General features: G+C 38.6%; 1 protein-coding gene across 8 annotated transcripts in view; it reads right to left on the reverse strand.

Annotated features, from left to right (window-relative positions):
* LOC127649178 (kinesin-like protein KIF1A) overlaps nucleotides 1-26,993 on the reverse strand; it is a 51,972-nt gene that overhangs the window by 2,751 nt on the left and 22,228 nt on the right. Inside the window, exons 13-48 of one of the 8 annotated variants that reach the window (XM_052134152.1) lie at nucleotides 23,500-23,642; nucleotides 23,240-23,278; nucleotides 22,420-22,553; nucleotides 22,249-22,328; nucleotides 22,068-22,143; nucleotides 21,902-21,981; nucleotides 20,928-21,118; nucleotides 20,649-20,829; nucleotides 20,433-20,505; nucleotides 20,243-20,336; nucleotides 19,139-19,287; nucleotides 18,834-19,012; nucleotides 17,876-18,013; nucleotides 16,664-16,942; nucleotides 13,211-13,329; nucleotides 11,853-11,938; nucleotides 11,537-11,672; nucleotides 11,097-11,271; nucleotides 9,505-9,595; nucleotides 9,292-9,410; nucleotides 9,073-9,128; nucleotides 8,869-8,977; nucleotides 8,385-8,451; nucleotides 7,619-7,703; nucleotides 7,380-7,485; nucleotides 7,098-7,121; nucleotides 6,882-6,996; nucleotides 5,438-5,571; nucleotides 5,227-5,288; nucleotides 4,934-5,079; nucleotides 4,650-4,835; nucleotides 3,828-3,899; nucleotides 3,394-3,512; nucleotides 3,109-3,222; nucleotides 1,003-1,195; nucleotides 563-681 (exon numbers count right to left, since the gene is read on the reverse strand). In XM_052134152.1, the coding sequence (XP_051990112.1) occupies nucleotides 563-681; nucleotides 1,003-1,195; nucleotides 3,109-3,222; nucleotides 3,394-3,512; nucleotides 3,828-3,899; nucleotides 4,650-4,835; nucleotides 4,934-5,079; nucleotides 5,227-5,288; nucleotides 5,438-5,571; nucleotides 6,882-6,996; nucleotides 7,098-7,121; nucleotides 7,380-7,485; nucleotides 7,619-7,703; nucleotides 8,385-8,451; nucleotides 8,869-8,977; nucleotides 9,073-9,128; nucleotides 9,292-9,410; nucleotides 9,505-9,595; nucleotides 11,097-11,271; nucleotides 11,537-11,672; nucleotides 11,853-11,938; nucleotides 13,211-13,329; nucleotides 16,664-16,942; nucleotides 17,876-18,013; nucleotides 18,834-19,012; nucleotides 19,139-19,287; nucleotides 20,243-20,336; nucleotides 20,433-20,505; nucleotides 20,649-20,829; nucleotides 20,928-21,118; nucleotides 21,902-21,981; nucleotides 22,068-22,143; nucleotides 22,249-22,328; nucleotides 22,420-22,553; nucleotides 23,240-23,278; nucleotides 23,500-23,642 (4,269 nt within the window). The remainder of the gene's footprint in view (nucleotides 1-562; nucleotides 682-1,002; nucleotides 1,196-3,108; nucleotides 3,223-3,393; nucleotides 3,513-3,827; nucleotides 3,900-4,649; nucleotides 4,836-4,933; nucleotides 5,080-5,226; nucleotides 5,289-5,437; nucleotides 5,572-6,881; nucleotides 6,997-7,097; nucleotides 7,122-7,379; nucleotides 7,486-7,618; nucleotides 7,704-8,384; nucleotides 8,452-8,868; nucleotides 8,978-9,072; nucleotides 9,129-9,291; nucleotides 9,411-9,504; nucleotides 9,596-11,096; nucleotides 11,272-11,536; nucleotides 11,673-11,852; nucleotides 11,939-13,210; nucleotides 13,330-16,663; nucleotides 16,943-17,875; nucleotides 18,014-18,833; nucleotides 19,013-19,138; nucleotides 19,288-20,242; nucleotides 20,337-20,432; nucleotides 20,506-20,648; nucleotides 20,830-20,927; nucleotides 21,119-21,901; nucleotides 21,982-22,067; nucleotides 22,144-22,248; nucleotides 22,329-22,419; nucleotides 22,554-23,239; nucleotides 23,279-23,499; nucleotides 23,643-26,993) is intronic. The other 7 variants (XM_052134153.1, XM_052134154.1, XM_052134158.1 and 4 more) reach the window with 7 other exon arrangements.

The raw sequence follows: 26,993 nt of genomic DNA on the forward strand, positions 1-26,993 counted from the left end.
CTTGCAAAAGTCACTTGAGGACCATTGGCCTAAAACAGGGGTTTTCAAACTGGGGCCTGCAAAGATATGCACATTTTCTCTGAAAATGTCTGAGGAAAAAAAAAAAAATATTTATTATTATTATTATTATTATTATTATTATTCGAAATAAGAATAAGGTTAATAATAATAATAAAAATGAAATTACAAATGGAACCTTATTGAACAGTGTTACCTAAATGTTTCTTTTCAGGTTATGCATCCAGTGATGCATTATGTTTTCCAGATAATGTTTTTTATTATTCTTTTATATACAGTGCTATTTTCCAGCACAGTATAAAAAGGGTCTAAATACTGTACGTTGAAATTGTATATTTTTGGAAGGGGGGGTCCTTCGCAAGAGGATCATCATTTGGGTGTCTTTTGCATGGAAAAAAAAAAATGCCTCACCTAAAACATTTAATAAATCTAAAGAGAAACTGTGATTGGATGAGGAATTTAACATGTGTTAAATTTTGCTTAAAGAAATGGAATTGGACTATACGGCAAAATCCTGATTGGACTTTCGGAGCTGTATTTGTACCTGATGGTTCCAGCTAGCAGTGGGTTGAAAGCATACAGCCAGTCATGCATCTCTTTTTCATTGCTGGCTTGGAGTAGAATGTTGCGGTGCTCAGTGAACACAGCAAATGTGTTAGTAGCCTAAAAACAAAACACACTGTGATTAAAAAAATCAGTTAGGGTCTGGTAACACAGAGACATCTCATCATAAAGCTAGCCAACTATCACTAGCTAACACTACCTAGCTAATCCCTTCTCTGCTGACAAGACAAGCTTAAACTAGCCTACGGTGGTAAGCAGGTCTCCCAGCTCGGCCAAGATGGTTAGGCTAGTCTGTTTTGATGGTTTTAGAGGGGTTTTGGGCACTTGTCTGCTGGTCAGGCAGGGAGACCAGTTTAAGATATTTCTAAGCATGGTTTACCCAATGTTTACTTAATGTAAACCAGTAGAAGTGTCTCTTACCCTCAGCATGGTCTGCTGATCTTCACTGTACTCCACCTGGGCAGATGAGAGGTTGATTACGGCTCTCTCCACACAGTCTCTCTCACTGCGGTACAAGTAGACGTATGGCCGCCGCACCACAATGTAACGTCTGACCCAGCCATTGGTGTGTGGCTCCAGAAAGTGGAGGTAGCCTTTCTTTGAAACAATTGGGCTGTAATCAAGGTAAACAATGATAATAGATACGGAATACATCCTGTATTCTGTTCATTTAAAGGGCAAGTAATAACAGGATGCAATTAAAGTGTTTTTCTGCTCTATAATCAGGGTTGGGAAGGTTATTTTTAAAAAGTATTCCGCTCCAGATTATAGAATACATGCTATAAAATGTAATTTGTAACATATTATCTAAATACTTTGTATTACATCTTAAGCACTGGCATTTTTTCACTTGTTTTGATTATAAATAAGCAAATAAAATAGGAAAATACATTTCACAGTAAAAATTTATCTGGAAATAAAAGCCTAAATATATTATGCAGTTTTGCTAAGTATCTTGTTTTAAGGATTTTTTACATGGTATTTTAATAGGAAAACTATGTTTAAATTCTCATTAAGAATAAAGTTGTTGCAGTACATCTTTGCTATAATATAAAAGGTCAAAAGTGAAAAAAGATATGCTTTAACATTCATTTTTGTAATAGAATTCATTATAAAATATAAATGACATCTGGTAACAGATGCATGTAAATGCAAGAAATAGCATTTTAGCTTAGCATAAAGCTAAATGTTCACATGACAATTTACACAAGATTAACTATTTTTGCTGCTCCAAATTTAAAACCCCTCAAAGTGTGCACAACCACATCCTTTTCTGATTGTATGTGAACCCTAACCTCATCAAAAACATTGACAAGGCATGTAATCGTGTATTTACTGGATTTATATTTCATCTGTCAAAGCCTTTCTAACAGTTTGTTTGTTAAGCTGTAGAAACATGATGTAGCTACTCTATTAAGCTTCCAAGGTAAAGTTCCACCTTTTCACTCACAACAGTGTGAAATCTGCCGTATGAATGAAACAAATCATAAGCGTTTCACCTCTGTTCAAAAGCTCCTTGGATCGCATCATTTACACAGTTAAATGTTTTGAACTGAAAATATTAACTAAATATTAAATTAAACAAATTACAATAAAAGGCAAAGTAATCAAAGTACTTTTTGAATGTAACTGTATTCTGATTACCAATTATTTAAATTGTAACTGTAGTGGAATACAGTTACTCTATTTAGTATTTTAAATATGTAATCCTGCTCCATGTATTCTGTTACTCCCCAACACTGTATATGTGATGATGAGGGAAGACAGACAAGAGTGCGGATCCAAACGCAGGCTTTATTTGGGATAAAGGACAAAATAAACACTAGAACAAAGGAAAGTCCACGATGGGAAAACAGGCAGGAACGCGAAAACAGCAGGGGAACCTTGGACGGACGACAGGGTAACCATGAACGGGTAGACAGACTGACAGGGAACACGGACAGAAGGCGTTTAGGCAGACATCGGAACTGATACACGGAAACGTGATACTAACATTAACGAACGACAAACACAGAACAAACAGACAGGGCTTAAATACACAGACAGAGAACAAAGGAACCAATGAGCACACAAACCCAATGACAGATTAACGAAGACAGGTGATCGTGAAATAGGCGACAGGTGCGGACAATAACGCTGTGACAGCGGTGATGAGGAGCGAGGACAAAGGGAAGTGTAGTTCTAACAGAGACAGTGAAACACAGGCGGGCAACAAGGAAGACATGACAGGGAGCGTGTTCGGTGAAACGGAAAACACGGGACGGATAACAAGGAACAGTGACATGGAACGTGACTGGCGAGGGTGAAACAGAAAACACGGGACGGAGCACATGGAAACGTGACATGAACGTGACTAGAGAACACAGGGATCGTAACAGTATATTAGTGAATTTACAAGTAGTCCAAATCATTCTATTAAAGGTGCAATATGACAGCAGAATTGTATGCCTATATTGGTGTGGATGCAACATAATTTTCAATTTCTGATGCATTCTAGAAATATGGTATTGGGGTGGGGAGGGTTACCTGACACGAATCTCTTGGATATTGGGGATGAAGGTGCAGCTCCTGGGCTTTCTCTCCACAGGGCTGAAGGGGTCGAGATCAGGGCTCGAAGCACCAGAGTTAGCCTCAGCACCTCTGCGAAATGACAGAACAAGAACTTCTTTTAAAAATTAAGTATTCAATGGCTTCTAAGACTGATCATCAGAGCTACTCTGACATTAGACCAATAGTCAGGGGCAGCAGTGGTATCAGCAATACTGTAATCATCAGTTTGCAGTGGATTCCAACTTTTGAAAAAAGACTGACCTGAAGTCTGTATTGCCATAGTGACCATCCACAAGTGACGGACAGGTGGAGGAGGGGGTCAGAGTGCTTAGAGTTGAGGAAGAGCTGTCTCTTAAAAATGATGCAGACATCTCTGACAGCTTAAAAAAGAGGAACACATCATCAGATGATAAAGCTGGCAACACATTAAAAGTGTCTTATTTATCAAATTTCAGAAAATGCCATGCTTACCCTTAAAGCATCTACTAGCTACACTAAGTGTTTTATTCTAAATCAGTGAATAAGAGAAGTGAACACAAATTCTTCAGTGCATTGTAAATGGAAATGTAAGATGACTTTGCTGAGTGAAACTGAGCAGGAGAGAGATAGAGGGAGAAAGAGAGAGTGATATCTGGTCTGCAAGGGTGAGAGAATGAGGCAAGGTCTGGATGGAAAATAGGGCAGTAAAAGCTCACCTTGCTCTCACTGAGACTGCTGCTCACCTGGCTGTACTGCCTGTTGAAGGTGTGCATGAGCAGTCGCACACACTGAAGAGAGAGAGAGAGAAAAAGAGTGAGAGAATATACATTTCAGATGCCAGAGTGGAAGGCCTCTTTAATAGCAGCTAACAGAAATAAAAAGGTATAGAATGGCCTATACACACCAAGTCTAATTTTCATGCCAAAGCATACACAACAAGATTTTAAAATAGAACAATGCATCTAAAACAGAATGTCTTTAAACAAAATCCAAAACATTGTATTGCAATGATTTGTTATTTTTCTATTCAGCAGCTCCAATACCTCCAGAACCAAATTAGCAGGATCCTAATGGGAATCTTTGTCATTTTTGTCAATGGAATTTGGTCATTTCAAATGTGAAAGTGGAGCTTTATAGTAAAAAAGTATGGATTACTTTTATGTTGCCTTTATGTGCTTTTTGGATCTTCAAATTTTGGTCACCATTCATTTGCATTGTATGAACCTACAGAGCTCAGATATTCTTCTAAAAATCTTAATTTATGTTCTGCAGAAGAAGGAAAGTCATACACATCTGGGATGGCATGATGGTGAGTAAATGATGAGAGAATTTTCATTTTGGGGTGAACTAATCTTTTAATACAGTAGAATCTCTTAGAACTAGGGTAGGTTGCTTTTGTTCATGTTAAAATTGAGATTTGGTGCCAAAAAAAAAAAAAAAAAAGTTACATTTCATATTCATTCTCTTTGGACTTGGTATAAATAGGCCATTATTCTGTCATAGTGTGGAGACAGTATGCAGCAGCAGGTGGCAATCACCTTGGCAGCCAGCTCCTTCTGCCTCTCATTGGTACTGGCCAGACCCAGGTTGGCTACTGAATTGATCAAGGGGGTGGAGGCTTTAGGAGAGTCCATGAGATCTTTACCACAAAAAGCATCCTGTCCCAGCAGTAGAGATGCTTCTAGCTTCTCTCTTAGCAGAAGGTAGTGCCTTGTCTTCTCCACCTGTACAAAAAACACACACAGTTAAGCCTGACTGTCATTTACTTTATTAATAAAAAAAAGTCAATTAAAAGTCAGCCCATATTTACTCCAACCTTTACCTCTTGCATTAGGCTGAGTTTCTCCAGCTCCCACTGGTGGTCCAGGATGAGACTGTCACTGCGGGGCCTCCAACCCGCAAGGTTCTCCTCTCCACGTACGTACGCCACTGAGGTGTCCAGCACCCGTCTGCGCCTCCTCTGCATACCTGAACAACATGAACATCAAAGTTAAAGCAACACAAAAGGAATTAACTAGAGACAAACAGCAAGCTTAAACATGCAAGTTTAAGGTCAGAGCTCTTTTCACAAACAAAAATAAAATAATTGATTTGAATTTGTACACATGGTCTTACCAGGACTTCCGATATCTGCCAGATGGCAGAGGCTTAATTCATACACTCCAGTCACGCGGTTACTAAGACACAAAAGTGTACCAAATGTGTCTTTGAAAAATCATTCAACCCCACTACATCCAAATTTAAATATTCACATTCCACAATACTGTCATTTCTCATGATAACAAGCAAAGGCAGGTTTGAAAACAGGCTAGCAGGCTCTCCTCACCTTTCAGAGGGCCTAAAAGCACCAGTGCTGAAGAGGTTTCGAATAGAGCATGATGCAGGAAGTTTGGCATCTCTGGAGTAGAACACCATGCAGAAGTCCTTAGTGATGACAGTGGGCTGAGTGCAGCACTTCATCTAATATAATGGCAAACTAGGTTAGTGGAAAACCTAAGCATACAGAAAATACATTTTAATCCAGTAAAAGCAGCACCTGCTACATTAAGCCTTGTGTTGTGTTTGTTTGTGCGAACACCTTTTTTGTTCCTGGTCAAAAAACGACTGCCCACAAAGATTGTTAATAAACCTCTAATACTGCATATACAGTTTTATCAAAAGTTATTACATTAGATTTTTTTTATCAGCTTTTTATTCATTATATCTTTTTTAAATTATATATATAAATAATTGATAGGATTCATTGAACTATGCTTATACTGGGCTATTGGGGGCACTCCCAGCAGGAAAAATGTAAACAAAAAACAATAATAATTATGTAATATATTACTACTTGCTTGATCTAAACAAAATAGGTGTCATTTTAAAGCTTACAATCTGGACTTTACAATGCATGAAGATAATCCTACCAATTCCTAAATAATGTTTTTTTAATTTGCTTACAAATTAGAACAGTTTTTTTCTCACAATTTTGCAAATGTTTTATCACAACAATTATATTCAGAGTGGGTAAAAACAAAAAAAAAGATGAGAGCCATGTGTCTCAATAAGGAAGAGTAGATTTGTTTCACTCAGAGTTCAAACTGCAGTGAGTATTAATGTCTGATATTCCGACTGACACGCATAAATAGAATAAACAAGAATGTCTTTTTGACACGTTTTTCCCCTTATTACTTCCTGAGACATACATATAACATAGACAAGGACATATTGTAAATTACAGCAGACTATACTGATTCAAACACTACATGATAGATAAGTAGATCTTGAAATATTCCTCAACGAGTTTAATGGAAAGACGATGAACAAAAGGGCCCTGAATAAACAGGTGTGTGTGTGTGTGCGCAAACACACATCAACATACATATGTGCTCATCTAAAAGATTGGGATGCTCCTGAATGCTTAATATTTCTGTGTTTTTGTAGTCTAATACATCCATTAACAATGGCCGGTCACTTTAGACCAGAAACACCACAGGTGTAACAAAGTGAAATATTTTTTTTTGACACTGGTCAAAAACAATGGTGAATTCAGATACCCTGTGTTGTAACAAAGACATAGAATTGTATTCCAACTGGATTAAATAAACTACAGTTTTCAGAGAAAAACCAAGTTAATCGGTCAGTTTTGACTGGAACACAATACAAGTGTTAAAACTTGTGACTGTGTAGTCACATTGATGATATAGTTACGTTCATTTTCCAAACATTTCCCACACTGTTGATAAAAGGTCTTGCTGTAATAACTTTAGGTTAAGAGTTTTCTTTACCTCAAGATAGGCGGAGAGAGTGATGTAAATTTTCTCTCCGTATGGAGTGACTCGGTTCAGCAGAAGGGAGTTGTGCATGGAGCTATCCCATGCTGCTTCAAAGCGGTAAAATGTCCTAAAAAAGACAAGAGTTGAGAATTATATAAATTCTTATATTTTCAAATTTGAAGTTTAAAGAGCATGGGTTACAATCAGGCAACAATGTACTAAACATACCTATAGTCAATTCCCAGTGACACACTGACAGAAAACAAAGAGATTCCCACGTTAGTGAATTAGAATTTGTTAGTTAGAAAGCTGAGTTTTTAGTTTTGTTAACATGCACTATTAATAGCTTCTTATTGCTAACCTTGACAGGAACATTACAAATTCACATAGACACACCAGCTTTCAAAAAGCACTAAAACATGTTAATCATATAAAGTATTTTAAGTGAAAACGCTTCTGTTATTTTAAAGTACTAGAGGAAGGAATTTTATTTTAATTTCAGTCATTCACCTGTCATCGTAAGATGGCCGTATGTAGCCAGAAGACAGGATGTTGAGGGATAGGATGTTGGGATCTATGATCGTCTCATCTGCTTCGGGTGTGTTACGGATGCGGCCTGATAGAAAACACTATATTCACTATAGCCATCTCCATTTGTCCTCTATACAGTCTACCAACTAGCTTTGTATATAACAGAAGACTACTTTTGTGAGAAATAACATTTACTTTTGTAAAAAACATTTACTAACCTATGACCAGCTCTTTAACTTCCCTCCATTCAATGTCATTGCCAGTTTCAAGAGCTACAGTGACAGTAATTCTCCTTTGAATGCCCTGTAGAAATAAGTTTAGAAGTGAAAAATCCCAAATAAAAAAATAAACATACATTTTAAATGTGTTAAATGTCACAACTAATATAGAAAATCACACTGTTATCATCTGTATGATCATTAAAACTCATGTACTGTTAGGGGTCTGAGTCACCGCATTTTTATAGTTTGAAAAATACTGACCACTTCACATTGAACACTTGACACTGGTGATCAGGTTGACACTTCATGGCCTTTCATAATCTTATGAGGACTGGTAATAAATAATTTCAACTTTATTTTAATTCTGTGAGGTCTCAGAGACCCCAAGTTTACTGTAAAAAATGCCTTTTCCCATGCTAAGATTCTCTGATTGGTCTACACAGTGTAAAGAAACACTTCTGCCTGCCAATTGTCTATTTTGCCTTGTTTTTATTGTAATTTTCTACCATATGGTTTTGATGGGGTCAAATTGACCCTTACAGAAACCATGTTATGAGAATGTATGCCAGTTCCATTTCTGTAAGGTGTATGCCTACTTTGTAGTAAAACATGTGGCTTAAAGCTTAAATCCTCAATCTGTCAACAGGTTTTGAATAGGCTAGATGAACTTGTTAAAAGAATGTGAAGGGGAAATAAAAGGCTAATTTTGTTAATCTGAACAAAACATGAGGCTTAGGTTGACAGTAAATTGATTCAGGTTTACCTGGTGCAATAGGAATGTACCATGGCAGGGCATTCCACCTCTGTGATCAACAACAGCTGGGATGTAGCTGAGATGGAACATAGACAGTTACAAGGGTTACATTACAGTTACATAACAGTTACAAGGGTTACATTTGGGGGCAGTGGTGGCTCAGTGGTTGAGGCTCAGGGTTACTGACCAGAAGGTTGGGGGTTCAAGCCCCAGCACCACCAAGATGCCACTGTTGGGCCCTTGAGCAAGGCCCTTAACCCTATCTGCTCCAGGGGCGCCGTATCATGGCTGACCCTGCACTCTGACCCCAGCTTAGCTAATAAATTTCACTGTATATATGCAAAAAAAAAAAACTGTGTGTATAATGTGTGACCAAAATAAAGGATTCTATTCTATTCTATTCCATATAAATAACCCACCATACTCAAATAATTCAATGAGTAACTCAAAAGGCACTGATATACCACAAGTCAGGGGTTCATGGGATACTCACTCTCCATTGGCCTCAAGTTCACAGATCTCAAAGAAAGCCACAAGATCATATTTGCTGTGACAGGGGCCAGCAGTGGAGTGTGTCAGGTTGCTCAGTTTGGTGGCGGGCACTGGGGGGAGACAAAGGCACATTTCAGACACAGACAGACTGTAAATTAATGGAGGGCATAAAGCTCAGGCAATTAAACAATAATATGATTTTTACCTGGCTTTGACAAGGGCATAACCCTAGGAAAATGCCTTCTTGTTGGACGTAATGAACTACAAGGAAAGTAGGCATTAGTCAGACTGATAAAATACTGTAGGCAACTTACAGAAGGAATATGTGAATCAGTTGTATTTACCTGAAATTTTACATCAAATTATATGACCAATTTGTGCAGAAGTGCACAAAGGGTCTTAAATGTGCTAAAATATTCCTCACCTAATTAAGTCCTTACAGAGAGGAGGGAAGGGCTGTTTCTGGTAGTGCCCAAATACCTCGAAAACGATCGGCTGACTTTTGATGTACTCCACAAAAGACTTGGTGACCTCCACAGTTATCTACAATAGAACCAAACCATGCATAAACCATTTAGTTTGATTAATTTGTGACATCTCAAACATTAGTTGTAAATGCCACAAGAGCTGTGCTTACATTTTGCACATGGTAGAATCCCAGAGGAGGGCCTCTGCCGGTGTTCTTTAAGGGCTCAGTGGAAAATGCCTCGTCATGTCTGTGAATGAAGCTGGAGAAGGACATAGGAATCCTGAGACTGCATCAGAAGCCTTATGAGTGCTGATCTGAGATGACTGTTGCCTTTCAAAATACACTGAATGGCCAGAAGTATGTGGACATCTAAACATCAAACCTATAAATGCTTGATTACAAATCACTTTCAAAACCACTGGTGTTAATGACTTTGTTGCTACAATGGCCTCCACTCTTTTGTGAAGGCTATCCACTAGATATTTGAACATAGTTCTGGCCTTCTGGATATTATTTCACATTCACACACACAAGTGCATCAGTGGAAGCAGAGACTATTTAGCAGAGACGGGCCACTTCAATTAATATTAACGGGAGAAATTGGAACGTGAACACCCAGTGGTCAATGGATGTAGAAAAGGAAGCCAATCACCTTTTTAGATACAGATATTGCCTGTCAATCAACTCGAAAACACGCATGCGTATTAGCTATACAAGCCAGAATGTTTTTGTTTTTTTTAGCGTAATCTGAGGTAAAGAATCACAATTTATGATAGCAGTGTTGTCAGACTGTCCTGCTGATTTGAAATATGTTATTTGATCATCTGTCTTTTGATCTTTCCCCATTCAAGTAGATAGGAGCTACACCTGTATGTCGCTTGTTTACATAGAAAAATAGTTGTCCAGCCTGCCGCTGATTGGACTGACTTGCTAAAAACACTTTGGTGGAAGGCAGCCTGCATTTCAATTCACCCCAAAGGCATTCAATGGGATTCAGTAAGTGTTAAAGTTTTTCCACACTAGACTCAGTAAACCATCTTTATAGACCTCACTTTGTGGGCATTGTCATGGTGGAACAAAAAAGGGCCCTTCCCAAGCTGTTGCCACAAATTTGAAAGCAAAATTTTCTTAAAGGTCATTGTATATAAAGGTTCTGTAAAGTATTTTTTCATGGAAAGGTATGCAAAACATTTTCTTATTCCCTGAAATATATTAATGAAATAAGTGAGATACCTCACCAGTCTCTGTGACAGCACTAGACTGGTGAGGTATAGACAAAAATGTGTCTGCAGGGCCGGATAATCTTACTCTTTCTGTTTATCAATCATTTTGTGCCTTCTCATAGTATTGTAGTTAAAACTAATTATTGAGGCTTAATGTTATTTTTATGCCATGTTGCTCATAACAGTAGTCCATTGATGGTGCTATTTTGCTTCAGTTGTTTTTGACAACCGCTTCTGCTCAGTGTCGGTCATGTAGTATCTCTGGAGTGCAGGGTTTTGGAAAGAGGGGGTGTGGCCAGTTCAATGGCTCAGTCTCGTGGAAGTAGAATGGCTAAAATCGCTTACAGCACCTTTAAGTCTTCACTGGAATGAATGGAATAGCAAACCTGTAAGGAGAGGATGTCCAAATACTTTTGGCCATGTTGTGTATGTCAGCTGCAAAGATGGGCAGCACAACTGAGACTTACAGAATGTAGTTCTGTATGGAAAACTAGAGAAATATATAGATGATTGCAATTATCATTCATGTCTACTCACTTGAACTGGCAGAAGATGTCTGCATACTCAGCAGAGATGCTGGAAGCCTGAAGCACTGTGACCCTGAAGGTGAAGTTGCTCCCTATTTTCAGGTGCTGGTAAGATTTTTCCTGAGTCACATCAAGAGGACATTCCAGACAGCCCATGAGAGGACTGTTGGGCCTATCAGGAGATGCTAGAGGGAGCAAGAAAAAATAAAACAAATTAGTTTTTGTCAGTTTTTACACTTAAACCACTATTTAAACAATGAAATGTTTTGGCATGCATAATGTGTATTTTTTATTAATTTGCTTGTTTATTTATTAAAAAAGTTTTGTGTTTAACAAATTTTATCATGTTTAAAGCCATTCCATATATTTCTGCATATTTTAATTGAAAATCAGCACAGGAAAAATAAAAAATAAAAAGATCTGAAGGTTACATCTGGTATTGATTCTTACCTGCACAGGTGTTGTTGTTGACCTCATCAGCACTGAGTCCCATCTCTGAGTTCTGTCCTTCTCCTTCTACGATGCGCAGCTCCTCTTGAGATGTGTTTGTGTGAGACGTTTCACCGGTGCATGACTCTGTCTGGAACTAAACAGACACAAAGGCATTTGTTCTTGAGGGTGTCTCACCTTCTATGAAAACAATTAAACACCTAAAACCCAAAGTTGAAACAACTCTGTAAATGAGATAATAACTAACTTTCATTAGCATTAACTTGCCAGGAGAAAACAGCAGCATCAGTTACAAAGAATAAGGTACACAACCAACCTTCTCAAACTGTTGATCTCCAAAAGAAATCTTGGCGGTTCCTGATTGTCGAACACCTGATCCATAATCAGGAGCCTCTTCATCAGCTGTGAGAAGAAATGGAAGCTTATGACAAATTTATAGAACATGATATTTGAGCAAGTGCATTTACAATGTAAGTAGTAAATTAGTAAGTAGTAGGTGATTGTGTCATCTATAATCTGCTGTACAATCTAATTTAAAGGGATAGTTCACCCAAAAATGAAAATGTTCTCCTCATTTACCCTCATGCCATCCCAGATGTGTATGACTTTCTTTCTTCTGCTGAACACAAACTAAGATTTTTAGAAGAAAATCTCAGCTCTGTAGGTCTAGACCAGGGGTGACCAACCCTGCTCCTGGAGAGCTACCTTCCTGCAGAGTTTATATCCAACCCTAATCAAACACACCTGAACCAGCTTATCAAGGTCTTTAGGATTACTTGAAAATGACAGGCAGGTGTTTTGGAGCTAAACTCTGCAGGAAGGTAGCTCTCCTTGAGCAGGGTTGGTCACCCCTGGTCTAGACAATGCAAGTGAATGGTGGTCTTTTTTAATATAAATTCACCTCTCTGCCCAGTTGGTGGCAATATGCTCAAAGAATGTGAATCGTCAAAAAACAAAAGAAGAATGTGAAAGTGGAGATTGCTAGTAAAAAAAAAAGACTTAAATATTGATCTGTTTCTCACCTATGCCTTTTATATCTATTCTGATGACTATTCAATGCTGCCTTTATATGTTTTTTGGACCTTTTAAGTTCTGGGGACAATTCACTTGCATTGTATGGACCTACAGAGCTGAGCTAAAAAAATTAAGGCATCTTCATTTGTGTTCTGCAAAAGAAAGAAAGCCATACAGGTCTAGGATGGCATGAGGGTGAGTAAATAATGAGATAATTTTTAGGTGGCTGTGTTTTGGAACATAGTAGCTGGTTTCTTCATCAGCTGATCGACCAACTACTATTTTCCTAAAAACCAGCTTGACCACCTCAAGCTGGTATGGCAAGTTGGTAGCTGTTTTGTTGCTGGTCCAAGATTGTTTACCAACCTAGAACAGCTAGAAACCAGTTATCATGTTTCAAAACAGCTTTTTCAGCACAGAGATAGACATTCTAATTTCATGAAATCACAGGAAATTTACCAATGGTGTAATACAAAATAATTGGTCTAAAGGCTGAGCTTTGTGGTACTCTCTCACTTTTAAAAGAATGTTTAATGATGAGTGACTTAATTTAGAATGTATGTGGGACTTGTAAAAGATAATTGAATAAATCAGTACACATAAATTAAAATGTTTCACTGCTAGATCAAGAGTATCACATCATCATAAAGATGATCTTACCTGAGATGGCTTGCACTGCCACTCGGAGGAACCCCTTGACCTCGCCTTTCTCACTAACAATGGCCACACGGTGTACCAATGGCACAGGGTACAGCAGGTTACTCAGATACACAAATGCTCTTTGGGGGAAGAAAAAGAGGATGGTGGAAAAGTTAACTGGGTAAAGGATATGGAGAAATAAATACAAATAAACTAACCCTCTAATATAAGAAAATAGAGTGTTAATATTTATGGAGAAAAATAAAAGTTTTGTTAAATGGGAAAAATAAATGTCAGTGGTGAAGATCAAATCAGCCACACTGCCACTAGACAACACAACAACATCCGACACATAAAAGCAACCAAACAAGAAGCTGCTCCAGCGAAAACCCAAAAACGAAAAGCCTTGTAGTTCTGTGAATTAGAGCCCCATTCTCAAAAAAATTGTCGATGCCGTGGAAACTGTAGGGATTTGTTCTAGGGTCTCTGTGGGGGTTGGTGAAGGATTTCAAGATACATGCATGTAGAAGAGAACTACACCACAATCTACTTTACAACTGAAAAATTTTTAATCAACTGATTGTCAGTTGGATTGACAAACCAAGGATGTTTGTAAAAGGTTCAGTTTTGGCAGACATCATGATTTGTATTGATGTTTCAGTAACTGATTCAAGGATTTATTCGGTTCAGTTAATTTCAATGCCACATTTATGTGTCTAAGAAATACCTGAACAAGACAAGATGTCAAATGCAGTCAAGTTTGGTGACAGATGGACCTTCATATATTCTACATTTATGCATTTGGCAGATGCATTCATCCATAAATACTTATAGCGCATTCAAGATATACATTTTTATTTTATCAGTATGTGCATTTTCTGGGAATAAAACCAATGACCTCGGCATTGATAGTACCATTCTCTGCCAGTTGAGCTGCAGGAACACTGATCTGAAACAAATTAATTCATTCACTACAGATCTGCCCTCTTGATCCAATGTATTTTTCTGTCACTTCCACACTGCTCAGAGAGGACTAAGCTTGATAGGCAGGGTCAAGAGCAGCAGGAGGTGTGGCCAGAGGGGAGGAGATTACGACAAGATTGGTGAGGCGCAAATACAGCATGCTCAGATAAACAAAATATTTAGTGAGAAAATAAATTCAAAATTTGGCTTGTTGGGCCAGATGCAAACTGGAAATCAAAAATGACATTAACATACATGAATTTTACCCCATCAACTCAAAAGAGAAATCAAAGTCAACACACGTCACAAATCTTGTATGTTACATGTGCGGAGGGAAGTGAAAATGTGAAAGCCAATCCAAAAATGAGATACATATTTGAGCTCTGGCATGCCTGATTGAGACTGCTGTAGTTGAAACCAGCTCTTTCATCATGAGCTCTGAAACTTTTCAGAATATACAATTCTACTGACTTTCAATATCAATCACAGAAACAAAAGAATTCTGTTTAAGGCACCGATTTAGTTTCATAAATGAGCAAAAAAAAAACTATACACTACCTTAGCCATGCTATATCCTACAAGCACAACGCTATGCTATGAAGTTTTGATAGTTTCGTGCAAGTATGCGCTAAGTTCAGGCACAAGTAGTTTTGGCGAAATTGCACGTGCTAAGCGCTAATGGGCTGGGTCAAGTGCAATTTAATCCTGAGGTTCTTCTCCGGTTATTGAACTGTCTGCATCCTATTAAATATTTCATTTAATTTCCTGTCAAGCACCAGTGATATAAACAAAGACAGCACATTAATAAGATGTTTGTAGTGTAAATGGTCTGTATGCAATGAATTAGAAGAATAGAAATATTACCTTAAGTTCTTATATACATTAACTTGAATATGACACATATTATATGCATAAAAAATATTGTTCTCTTCAGGATTTGGATGTACGCTCCATTAAATTATAGAGAATGCAAGTATTATTAATCATTTTCATCTACTGACACACATTTAATGGCTAACATTAACAATGGTTGGATCGGAATACACTTCATTCTACCGGTCGATTTGGATTTTGAAAAATGTAATTCATTTATTAAAACATGACAAATTCAACTAAAACATTTTCTAAATACAAATTACATGAAATTATAATAAAAATAATGAAATGGTCAAAAAAATCATATTAAACCCAAACAGTTTACTCTTTCCAACTTCTTCCACCGGACCCTTTTGCAGTGACTTAAAAATCACTCTATAACATCAGGTGGAAAAAATAACAATGTAAATAAGATTATAAATACAGTTGTAATTATAGTCTGAAAATAATAATAATAGAGTGATTTATAATAAAAACAGTTAAAAAATAAGCCATGACCTCAAGAAAGTTGAACACAAATCACAGCTACTACAGTGAATGTGAGGGACATTATTTGATGTTCCACTATATTTTTAGAATTTGTACATTAACTTTATTACCACCTGCTGATGGAATCTCCAAACTGCGATTGGAGGAACTGAATTTAGTCAGCCTATTTCTGAGGAAAATAGTAAATTGTGCTTTACGCCACTTTAACATAAAATACACCCACAGTTTGTGTGCATACACCCAGAGAAAGAGCAAACACTCCCACCCACACCCACTTGTGCTTTCCGCTGGCACGAAAATTGCGCTTAGAATTAGCACGCTTGTGAAAACGGGATAAGACATAGTGCACGATCGATGTACATGCTTACGAAAATAGAAAGCAAAATGTATATGGACACATTCTGGCTGTCAAAATTTGTAGAACATGTCAATAGCTAATGTGATGATCTACACCTGTGGTTACTCTGCTAGGGCACGTGTGTGTGAGCATGAGGGGAACTCAATTCACACTGTACATATAATCTATAAAAATAATAAAGAAATGGCTCAGAAACGTTTTGAGAAAAGTATCATGTGTTTCCAAATGCCACTTGGTTTGATATTTTGTATCTTATACAATGAGTGTGACTTAAAAAGGAGTGTCCAAAACTGACCAAATACTAAATGGGGCTTTTTTTTTTTTTAAATATGTCTTAAATGATCATTAGGTTCAATTGGCTTGCGCTGAGCTAGCAATATTTGTTAGGAGAATAATTGCCTACCTAATAACAAACATGCATTGGAGGTCTGTCACCATTTGTCTACTGTGATTTTCAAAGTCTATTTCTTAAAAAAGCTGTTGCTTGTGGTAAATTTCCTTTCATTCAGTTACTGAACACCTCATAGCCTACAGTATGAAGTTGAAATGTAGAGCACTAAACAGAATATGATAAATTGGCAGCTGATTTCTTTCTTTAAATTTGACACAAAACTTGAGTCACATCTTAAAAAGTTTAATAACACTGTGTAAAAAAATACCACTGGGAACTGACAGAGCTGGTCTTTATCTCAGAAATAAGACATTTTCAGCACCCTGACAGGAGACTACTAGTCTCAGTGTGAAAGAGCTAGTTTCCTCTGGCAGCATGCTCCTGAAACCTCACCAACCTTCCCACTAAACTGAACAGAGGCCAGCGGTCGTAAAAGGGGTCCTGGCCATCGCTGGCACCTGGGCAGTGCTCCCCCACACCATCCTCCTCTCTCTCAAGCTCTGAGTCCTCCATAAAGATCTCATCGTCCAGGTCCTCCAACTCCTCCTCCACCTCGACTTTTCCATAATGCCGCTCATCGGCGAGCTCGGTTATGTCAGAGTCAGTGTCAGAGAGGGTGGGGGAGATGGTAAGGTCACTCATGCGCTCGCTCATGCACGTGTTCAGAATGGGAGTGCTGGTGCAGCCGGAGACACGGGAACTGGGTTAGTACAACACCACACACACACTTTCTTACACATGTGCACTCACTTGCTCACACATGCAAGGCATGGTTGTATCTTAACATAAACCCATGAGCCTCCTAGATTGTGTTCAGCTAATCATCTGTTGTGTTTGGTGAGGAGAGTGTCCAGGCTTAGCTTTAGCGTTTGAAGTGTCTGAATTCAATGGGTCAATGATGCACAGAAGGAATCCTGAAAAGTCAATGCATAACTGCTCTCTGAAATGTTGGCTCAAAGGCTGCACAAAGCTCACCATTCCACTTAAAAGTGAAGGAACCCTCACTGAAAGCACAATTTACATCATATGCAGTTCCCTGCTGACAAAACCCCCCAAAAATACCTTAAACTATCTTAAGATGGTATGCTGGTCTTAGCTGGTTTGAGTTTGTCTGATTAGCTGAAAAGTACCCAAAACCACTCTAAGACCAGCTTACTGGCTGGGAGACTAGATAAGACCAACAAACCATCTTAGGCTGGTTTAAGATGTTTTTATTATTATTATCATTATAATTATTTCAGCAAGGTTTCCAGCCATGTATGGTGAGAATACCAGCATACATTCACCCAGCATCTAATTGCATTTCAGAGTTGCACAATTCCCTTACAAAAAATCTATAGTTGCTACAAACTTGCCTCAAATTTGCCACTCGTTAATTTTCACATGCAAATTAGCTTTTTAGAAAATGCTTCATTGTCGGACAAATGTTTGCTGCAGATCCACCACTACCGGAGAAGAGCTGCAAACCTCTGGCAAACATTTGTGGCAAATAACAAGCTCATTTGCATGTGAAAATACTGAGCGATGAATTTGCGGCAAGTTTGCAGCAACTCTAGATTTTTTGTAAGGGATCCCACTAGCTTGACTTATTACTAAACTTCTTACTCACCGGCCGACCAGACGAAACCAAGGAAAGCGGTCATAGAAGGGATCACCACCAGACATCATGTGGTCACAGTCTTCAAGTGCAGGACTGGGCACCTCAGCTGCTCGGTCATACATTTCTCTCATCAGATCCAGTCTTTGTCTACAGAAGTAACAGTAATGCATAAGCAAAAGGAATACTACATACTCGATAATGTATATCTAGCACATCTCTATATATGCTTTTATATCCAAGAGTAAACTGAGGGGGAAAGAAAAGCTATTAGTCCAAACATGCATTTAAAGACACCATGAAATCAAAAAGATTATTTTCTATTCACTTTGAAGCCATCTATATTTTTAATATAGTATTTTTATTTAATTAATTATTTTTGAGTGTTGGGCATTATGAACCTAAGAGATCTTACAGTAAAAGGAAGGAAATTCCTTTTTTGGACATGTATTCCAGAACATTAAAGCATAGTAAGTAGACTTAATTTTAAATAATTGTTTACACCAAAGTGAAAAATCTCAATCATCCAAACAAACCAGTTCACTAAAATTAATTGGACATTTTCATGATTCATATGAGAATGCGTTTGAATCTCCTCCTTGCATAGTGTGCTTATAAACAAGTGTTCATATGTGTGAACACGTAAGGAAAATATTGAAATTCCACGACATTTTGTGTCCCCGATGATATACGTTTTCCAGGACAGATGGCCAAAAACCAGGATGATTCTGGAAAATCCTGGACGGGTGGCAACCCTATCAAGAGCACACATTAATAGAGTAGGAGTGTAAGTGCAAGAAACCTTTTAAGTTAAGAAAACCCTAAGTTATAATTGTTAAATAAAGGCTATTGACACAAAGTGTTTTCTTAACTTAAGTGTTTTTTACAACATGCTGCACAACCTTAACCTTGTCTAGCAACACTATTCTGGGCATTTTATGCATATTGTGTATGTTTAATCTCACTATACCTGAGTTTCTCTAAAGTCCAGTAGTGTGTGGCACCGTTCTTCTGGTCCTGAACTTCTACTGCTACTATGGTGCGTGGGAACAGCCTTTTCTCTCTGTCTTTGGCTATGCTGGGGGGCAGGAGGTCAGGGGGCAGCGGCGAGTATAGTGTGTCTGTTAACAATACAAATTGAAACTGAACCTGCAGAAAGAAAAAAAAAAACGTAACAATTTATCATATTCAATGTTTAAGAGTGTGATTGTAACATATCTATAACATTTTAAAGTTTTATACAGCTGTTAGGCTGACCTAATTATTACAATGTACCTTTTTCTTCAGCTCCACGCTAATGGCATTAGCCTCCTTGAGGAAAATTGCATTTCCCCAGAGCAGGTCTCTGAGAGAGGTGAATTGGTAGAATCGCCATTTACGGAATGCCCAGAGGGCCAGTTCTGTCTCACGATTTGTCCACGGCACTGCAGGACCAAAAATATGAATCCATTTCAAAGTAATCTGAAGATGTCTTTGAGACATCTAAAACTTCTGATGAACACTTTATCAGTGATTGAAAATGTCATACAGAATATGTTTTGTGAACATTCAAAACATTAAAGGAATAGTTCAACCAAAAACATGAACATTTTCTGTAATCATTTATTCACCCTTTTGGTGTTCCAAACCTGTATGCCTTCCTTTCTTCTGTGGAACAAAAAATCAAGGAAATGTTAGGCAGAATGTTAATTAGCCTTAGTCACTATTCACTTTCATTGTATGGAAAAATTATGCCATGAAAGTGAATAGGGACTGAGACTAATCAAAGTCCCTTTCATGGCACGTCAGCCCACTTGGCGACCATCTTGGGAATGATCCCAGGCAGCTATTTTCTATAAAGTGGCTCAAATGTAGATTCTATTTACTTGAACATGGAAAGCCTGAAATCTCCTAAATGGTTGGTCAACATTACAATCGAATAACATATTTCAAATCAGCAGTAAAATGTGACAACAATGGTTGTCAGATTGTGCTAAAAAAAACACTATTATTTCAGGCTGATTCAGCTAATGGGCATGCACATTCTGAAGTTGACTGACAGGCGATGTCTGTTTCTACAAGTTGATTGGCTCTTTTACCTATAAGGCGGGACTTCCTTTTATACATCCGCCATATTGGGTGTTCCAGTTTCTCCCATTAATTTTAATACAAGTGCTTTGTTTTGGGTTAAATAGTCTCTGGACTAACATTCTGCCAAGCATCTCCTTTTTTTTCCCATGGAAGTTAGAAAGTGGAACAACAAGGTGAGTAAATTATGACAAAATTAATATTTTTGGGAGAACTATTTCTTTGAAATCATGTGCTTACCCTTGATTGCATATTTGATCCATGCAAGCATACTTATTTGGTAAAAAAACAAAAAACAGTGTTAAGACTCACCCTCCTCTTCTGGTTCCTCCTCTTCCTCTGTAGTTTCGGGGAAATATCTGGAGTCAACCTGCTTCTGAAGAGCTTCCAGTTTACTCTCGTAGTCCTAAACAACACAACAAAATTGTTTTACTTTGTTTAATTGCTAGTTTCATCTTTTTCAAACATATAAAAGACTGGTTGCAAAATAATCAAGTGTTACCAGTCTCTGCTGTTCCAGAAGGTTGCTTGCTTCTTCTCTTTCCCTACGGTACTGGTCCTCCAGTTCCTGTAATCTGTAAATGGCACAACCATCAGAGTAAAGCTGCAAAAACGAATTCTATTCTTACTAATCAGAGGCCTATTTATGTTTGTTGATATAACTGTTATGGATGCTAAAAAAACAAAAGAGCATATAAATCTTTAACCACAGTGTTACCTTGTCTCCATCTCTTGTTTCATATCAATGCCTTGTTTCTCCAGCAGTTCTCTCTGAGCAAAAGCCCAGTCTACAGGCTCCACAGGTGTTTCTGCACATGGGGTCCTTTCTCGATCTTGCCGTGCTTGCTCTGGGTCATTGAATCGGAATACATGACTCTTGCCCATAATGATACGGTTACCTAAGACGGATAACAGAGAGAGTCAAAACTTCATACAGTGTTGTTCATCAGATTGTGCTTTTTCTCAGCCACAGCTGGCTTAGAAATCAAAGACATACCTGATCTGAGAATAGTGGGCTCTGTCACTCTCTTCCCATTAACGTATGTCTCAGCTCCTTCACAGGGCTCCAGAACCACCGTTCCCTCTCCCGAGGCATTAGTGCTACTTGTGAAGATACAGTGTTCGTCTTCAATGAAATGACCACTCAGGACAATGTCCTGCCGACTGCTGGCATCCTCACGGCCAACCCTACAGAGGAAAATATGGTACCCACATGTCAGGATAAAGTGAAGTAGACACAGGCAGAGAAATACTGAGGGAAAATATCCCTCTCTCAGAGATCCATTAAGCAAAAATACAAACAAATAAAAAAAATAACAACTTATATTGAGAATCCATTATAGCTATCATTTAATACAATAAATATGAAACATTACTTAAAGGTGAAGAGTGTCAATTTCTGCTCATTAAACATTTTTGCTCCTAAAGAAATTACTAGTCATTTTGAAACATATGTATAAATGCATTAGCTCTCACATGAGATGAAGACACCAGTCATATCATTGGCTCTATAAAAGCTGTTTTATTCTACATGGAGAGGGTATTTTCACAGGGGCTGCCATGTTAGGATCACATGACCAGCCGAATAGGGGCATCCATGCCCCTAGATGTCAGAGTAAGTCCAAGAAGATATACTATAAAAAAAAAGTGCACCTTTAATGTGCAGAGACAACTATAAGTAAGCTATTCATTGGTTGATTAATTGGTTGATTTTTTTATTATTGTGGCTCTGTGGTGCTATCAAAACGTTGCTCTGTTTGTTTGAGCACCCTGAACAGTCTGATTTAGCAACATTGGCTCAACCAATGGCATGCATTTAGGGTAGGATTGACCAATGGCAGACAGGGGGAGTATTCAGGAAACCTGTTTGAAAATAGTCCTTGTTTTTGCAAAGATGGGTGCGCTAGGTGCACAGAAATAACATACTTCACTTTTAAGCTGTGAATACATGTAAAGAAACAAAATTCTTACTTGGTGATTCCGTCTTTAATGTAGTACAACAAACACTCGGACATCAGTGGATCTTCATTAAGATTGACCAGGTGAGGTGTCTGAAACATTGAAATCATTAAAAAAGTATTGGTAAAAGAATTCGACCAAATTGGCTCCATTTTAGCACACTAAAATGTCTCCAAACCTTCTTAGGAGAAAAGACTCCAACAGTTCCTCCATCTTCCCTCATTGCCACACCCATTTCAGCCAAAAGTGCCTCCCTAATGGGAACAGAAGATGCTTAATGGATTTTTCAAACAAAGTATAAAACGTTAATTATTGAAACATTTCCAGATAAAATGCACTCCCAGGGAGGGGTCTCCAACCTTTCCATCCTAATCGCCTCTGTGCGGCAAAGCTTCTCTTCCCAAGTTTCATTGAGTTCAGCAATTATCTTCTCAGTTTCCTAGTTGGAAAGAATTCAACATTAAAGAGATCAGCGATGGCCCTTATTAATTTATTAAACTATCAATCTATCCCATCATCGTCTCTCTCACCTTCAGCTTCTCAATAGCTTCTTCACTTCCCGGGCTGAACATGATTCGATCATGCAGGCTGTTGATGGAGCCAGCTCGGCTCGACAGGGCAGAGAGAGATGGGGAGGGGCTCATCCCTGTCATGGCATGTGTCACTGTGGAGAAATCACCACTTTGATTGACTGTCTGTATGCTACTGATATTAGTCTTGTAATTGGACAAGTCTGGCCAAGAATTGGGAACAACAAGTTGGAAAGTAAAAGGAGAAAGTTGTGGTGAGATAAAAGGATAATCATGGAAACAGAGAAGAAGGGAACGGAGGAAGAGAAGAAAGTGTCAAAAAAATTGTTAAAAAAGATAATTTAAGAGCTTATAAAGCTGCAGGGCACAGGTTAGACAGCATAAATTTGAAGGCTTAAAATGCTTAGTCTGTTTTTATCACTCATGTCAAGCAGGATACAAAACAATGACTATTAATGGATTTTTATCAGCCTTTCCTGCATGCCTCAAATTCATTTGAGCATCTGAACCATGCTTGAGATAATAAGTATGGAGATGAATTGAACACTCAATGTAATACTAATCTGTGACTGCACAGACAGCATGAATGTCCAAGCCAGCCACATGACCACATGCGTCTGCTCCACTTAGAGGTAAACCCCAAACTGCTATGACACTTCTGGACCATCAAAGCAATATTAGTGTATTCAGTAACTGCATTTCATTTAAACTGATAAGTGAAAACTACATGATATTTAGAAAGCAAAGAGACTTTGGTGGTCTAGAGATTCCAGCTTTAGCTATTATGAGCAGTAATGCGTTAGGGTGGCAAAATACACACATTTGAGAGCAGGATTCCCAGGATCTGGTGCCCGAAATGCTGAGAGAAACAGAGAGAAAAGACAAACCCTTAAGACACATTGACAGAGCTGTGTCTGACCCTGAGGTTTCTGATTACACTGGTGTTGTACAAAGTTTGTCGTCCTCATAGGATCATTCTCCTGAGAACGATTGCATTTGAGTGTAAATCTATAATTATTGAAGTCAACAAGATGTAGATTTTTAGACTGAAGTGTAATAGTGTAAGTGGTGGTCACTCACTCTCAATTATGTCTCCAAGACCCTGAGCATAGAGCAGATCCTTCAAACGTGCCACTTCCTCTTTCAGCTCACGCACCAGGCGGTTGTTGGGGTCTTCATTGATGACAGCATTGCATCGAATCTGCTTGGCACGGTCAGCATACCTGTGGACAGGTGTAAAACCATCTAAAGCATTATCAGAAAGTCCCACATGAGACCTGTTTCCATCAGTTTTCAGCACTGCTGGTCACCAGCATAAGTTGCATGGAATGCTAGTGTGCCGATGCCCCTTCCAGGCTTCAAAATTGGCTTAACCAGCAAGATTTCATTGGTCATCCAGTTTAAAAGAATAGTTCACCCAAAACTGAAAATTCTCTGATAATTTACTAATTCCATCTGAGATGCATATGACTTTCTTTCTGCTGCAAAACACTTTTTAGAAAGATTTGTGGAAAATGGTCCAGGCTCAGCAGGTCCTTAGAATGGGAAAGGATGGTGATTAGATATTTGTAATTCCGAAAAGCACAGATACCATAAAATAAGACCATCCTATATCCATCATTGACATTAATGTCTCCTAAAGCAAATTGATGTGAAAAAGAACGATATTTAAGCACAAAGTGATCGGTTTGCTTTAGAAGACTTCGCTTTAATGTCACTGCTGGAGATAGGATTGATTACTCTTATGCTGACTATCTGTGATTTTTGGACCTACAAATATCTAATCACCATCCTCTCACATTCTAAGGACCTGCTGAGCCTGGATAATTTTCTACAAATCTTAAAAAGTGATGTACAGAAGAAAGAAAGTAATACACTTCTCAGATGGCATGTCAAATTAAAAAAGGAGTAAATTATCAGAGAATTTAAATTTTTGGGCCTTTTTTTAACAGTGGAAGTACCATCATTAGCTCCCCACACTGCTTAAGGTTAGCTCTGTTGGTATAGAAAACAACAGTTCAAACCCACGTTTTCAGCCATCTTGGTTCCAGAAGTGTTTTTCGCATACATTTTTTGCACTGCACTGCTGCCATATTATTGGCTGATAAGATAATCGCATGAATAATTGTTGGTGCCAGTTGGGCTGGTTTGAGTTTTTCTGTAACTGCTGATCTCCTGGGATTTTCACACACAACAATCTCTAGAATTTACACAGAATGGTGCCAAAAACAAAAAACATCCAGTGAGGGGCATTTCTGTGGACGGAAACGCCTTGTCTTCTTTTTTTTTTTTTTATCCCCTTTTCTCCCAATTTGGAATGTCCAATTGCCTCTACTACGTAGGTCCTCATGGTGGCACAGTTACTCACCTCAATCCACGTGGCGGATGACAAGTCTCAGTTGCCTCCGCTTCGGAGACAGTCAATCCGCATATTTTATCACGTGGCTCGTTGTGCACGACGCCACAAAGACTCAGCATGATGAGGCTCATGCTACTCTCCAGAATCCACACACAACTTACCATGTGCCCCATTGAGATTGAGAACAACTAATCACGAACACAAGGAGGTTACCCCATGTGACTCTACCCTCCATAGCAACCGGACCAATCTGGAGTCGCGAGTTCGACTCCAGGGGTGGTAGTCATCGTCAGTACACACTGAGCTACCCAGGCCTCCGGAAAACGACTTGTTGATGACAGAGGTCAACAAAGAATGACCAGACTGGTTTGAACTGACAAAATGTTGGACTGGTAATCTGGTTTACCGGGCATTTTCCCGGTGGGCCAACACACTTTGGGGCCGATCAGGAGCGGACTACCATCAGGATAACCGAGTGGGCCATTGGGTTGGCCGCGAAATGGGCCGAATGGGCTGCGATAAGCTAATATTAGCCAAGGCGTTATGCAGAACAGACCAAAAAATGGTGCCGCGATATGCAGAAAAAGACAGCGAACCCCAGAATGCTATTCTAAGATACGAGCTGCTGCTATTTTGGTGGCACAAGGGCAGGGCTCTACAGTGGAGACATATCCAGCTGCAGACCCGCAGCACCACCAGTTTCAGAACCCCAGTTTCAGAACCCCAGCGCCAGAACCTGAAGTGAGGGGCGGAGTTATTGACAATGAGACAAGCATGGCGGAGAGCATGGTGAGTTGTGTAACGTTTTTGACATCATTTTGTGAAAAATTATCGCATATATTAAGTTGTAAATGAGCCTTGCGGTGACGTTTTGAAGACATCTTGTGAAGGTGTTAAAGTGTTTGTTCCACGTTCCTCTGTTATATGCATTGTTTGTGAGTTAATGTTACCTTATAGTTGAGTTTTTTTTTAACGTTGAGATTATTGTGTGGTGCTTTCATCTCTTGTAGAGACATTTCGAATGAATGAAGACCACAAGGAAAAGGCCCGCAACAATCTCCTGGAACAGTCAGAAGCTTCCAGAGAGCCCTTTCTATTTCATTTTGTGTTCAGGGATGACATGGAGTTATTTTAGCAAGAATGTAAGGACAAAATGGGCCTGAGAGTGAATTCCTCATTTGATACATTTTAAGTTTAATTTATACAGGATTGTCATGATAAAATGGGCCTAGGTGTGAATTGGTCATTTGTTGTCTATATTTTTATTGTTTATTTTAAACTGATGCTGAATTTTCTCTCTTTTTTAGTTTTTTGACATGTTTTATTTTACATAAAGAAAAATGCATGCTGCACATGTTCTTGTGAAATAAAGTATATTTTATATAAAATGCCCATAAGTTTCAAGCATTATTTTTCACCATCATGATCAGGAAGTAACTCTCATAATACAATGAAACGGACAACTATATACAATTATATTACACAACATCAATGTTTTAAATGCTTATTGTACTGTACCTTAAAGAATCATTATAACATACGTATAAAGTATGATGTTTCGTTTGTAATAAAAGCAAAGTACTCTCCAAAACGTTAGGTGACGCTACTCGGTTTCGAACGTAAGCTCCGCCCCTCACTTCAGGTTCTGGCGCTGGGGTTCTGAAACTGGTGGTGTAGCCTACTCTCCAAAACGTTAGGTGGCGCTACTCGGTTTAGAACGTAAGCTCCGCCCCTCACTTCAGGTTCTGGCGCTGGGGTTCTGAAACTGGTGCTGCTGCGGGTCTGCAGCTGGATACTATTGCTACAGTGCGAGTATTTCACTCGCATTTACCCCTAAAAATAGATATGTGCGAACCGGAAAAATTATTTAGGAGCACAGTGTGCGATTAAAGATTACAAACATTTTTTTATTTATTTTTTTTTTAAAGATAATTGTTTAAAAATTACAAGATACACATTCCACAAGGGGCTTGTGCCAACCACAGTAGAGTTTTCTGTGATGACGCGGTCCAGTCAGAGAGAGAAAGGTGAACAATGGAAAAAGTATCGGTATAGGCGACATCGCATTTTATTTTAAGCGAAAAAGGAAGAGAAAGAGGAATTTGGCGAGGGGGATTCGCAAGGTTCAAATAATGAAGTCTCTTCACAAGGTTTACCTGAGACGGCTAACGTTAGATGCTGAAAACAACATTAGCGATGCTACCGTGACCACAGT

Source organism: Xyrauchen texanus, chromosome 9 (genome assembly GCF_025860055.1).
Source record: "Xyrauchen texanus isolate HMW12.3.18 chromosome 9, RBS_HiC_50CHRs, whole genome shotgun sequence".
Lineage (NCBI taxonomy): Eukaryota > Metazoa > Chordata > Actinopteri > Cypriniformes > Catostomidae > Xyrauchen > Xyrauchen texanus.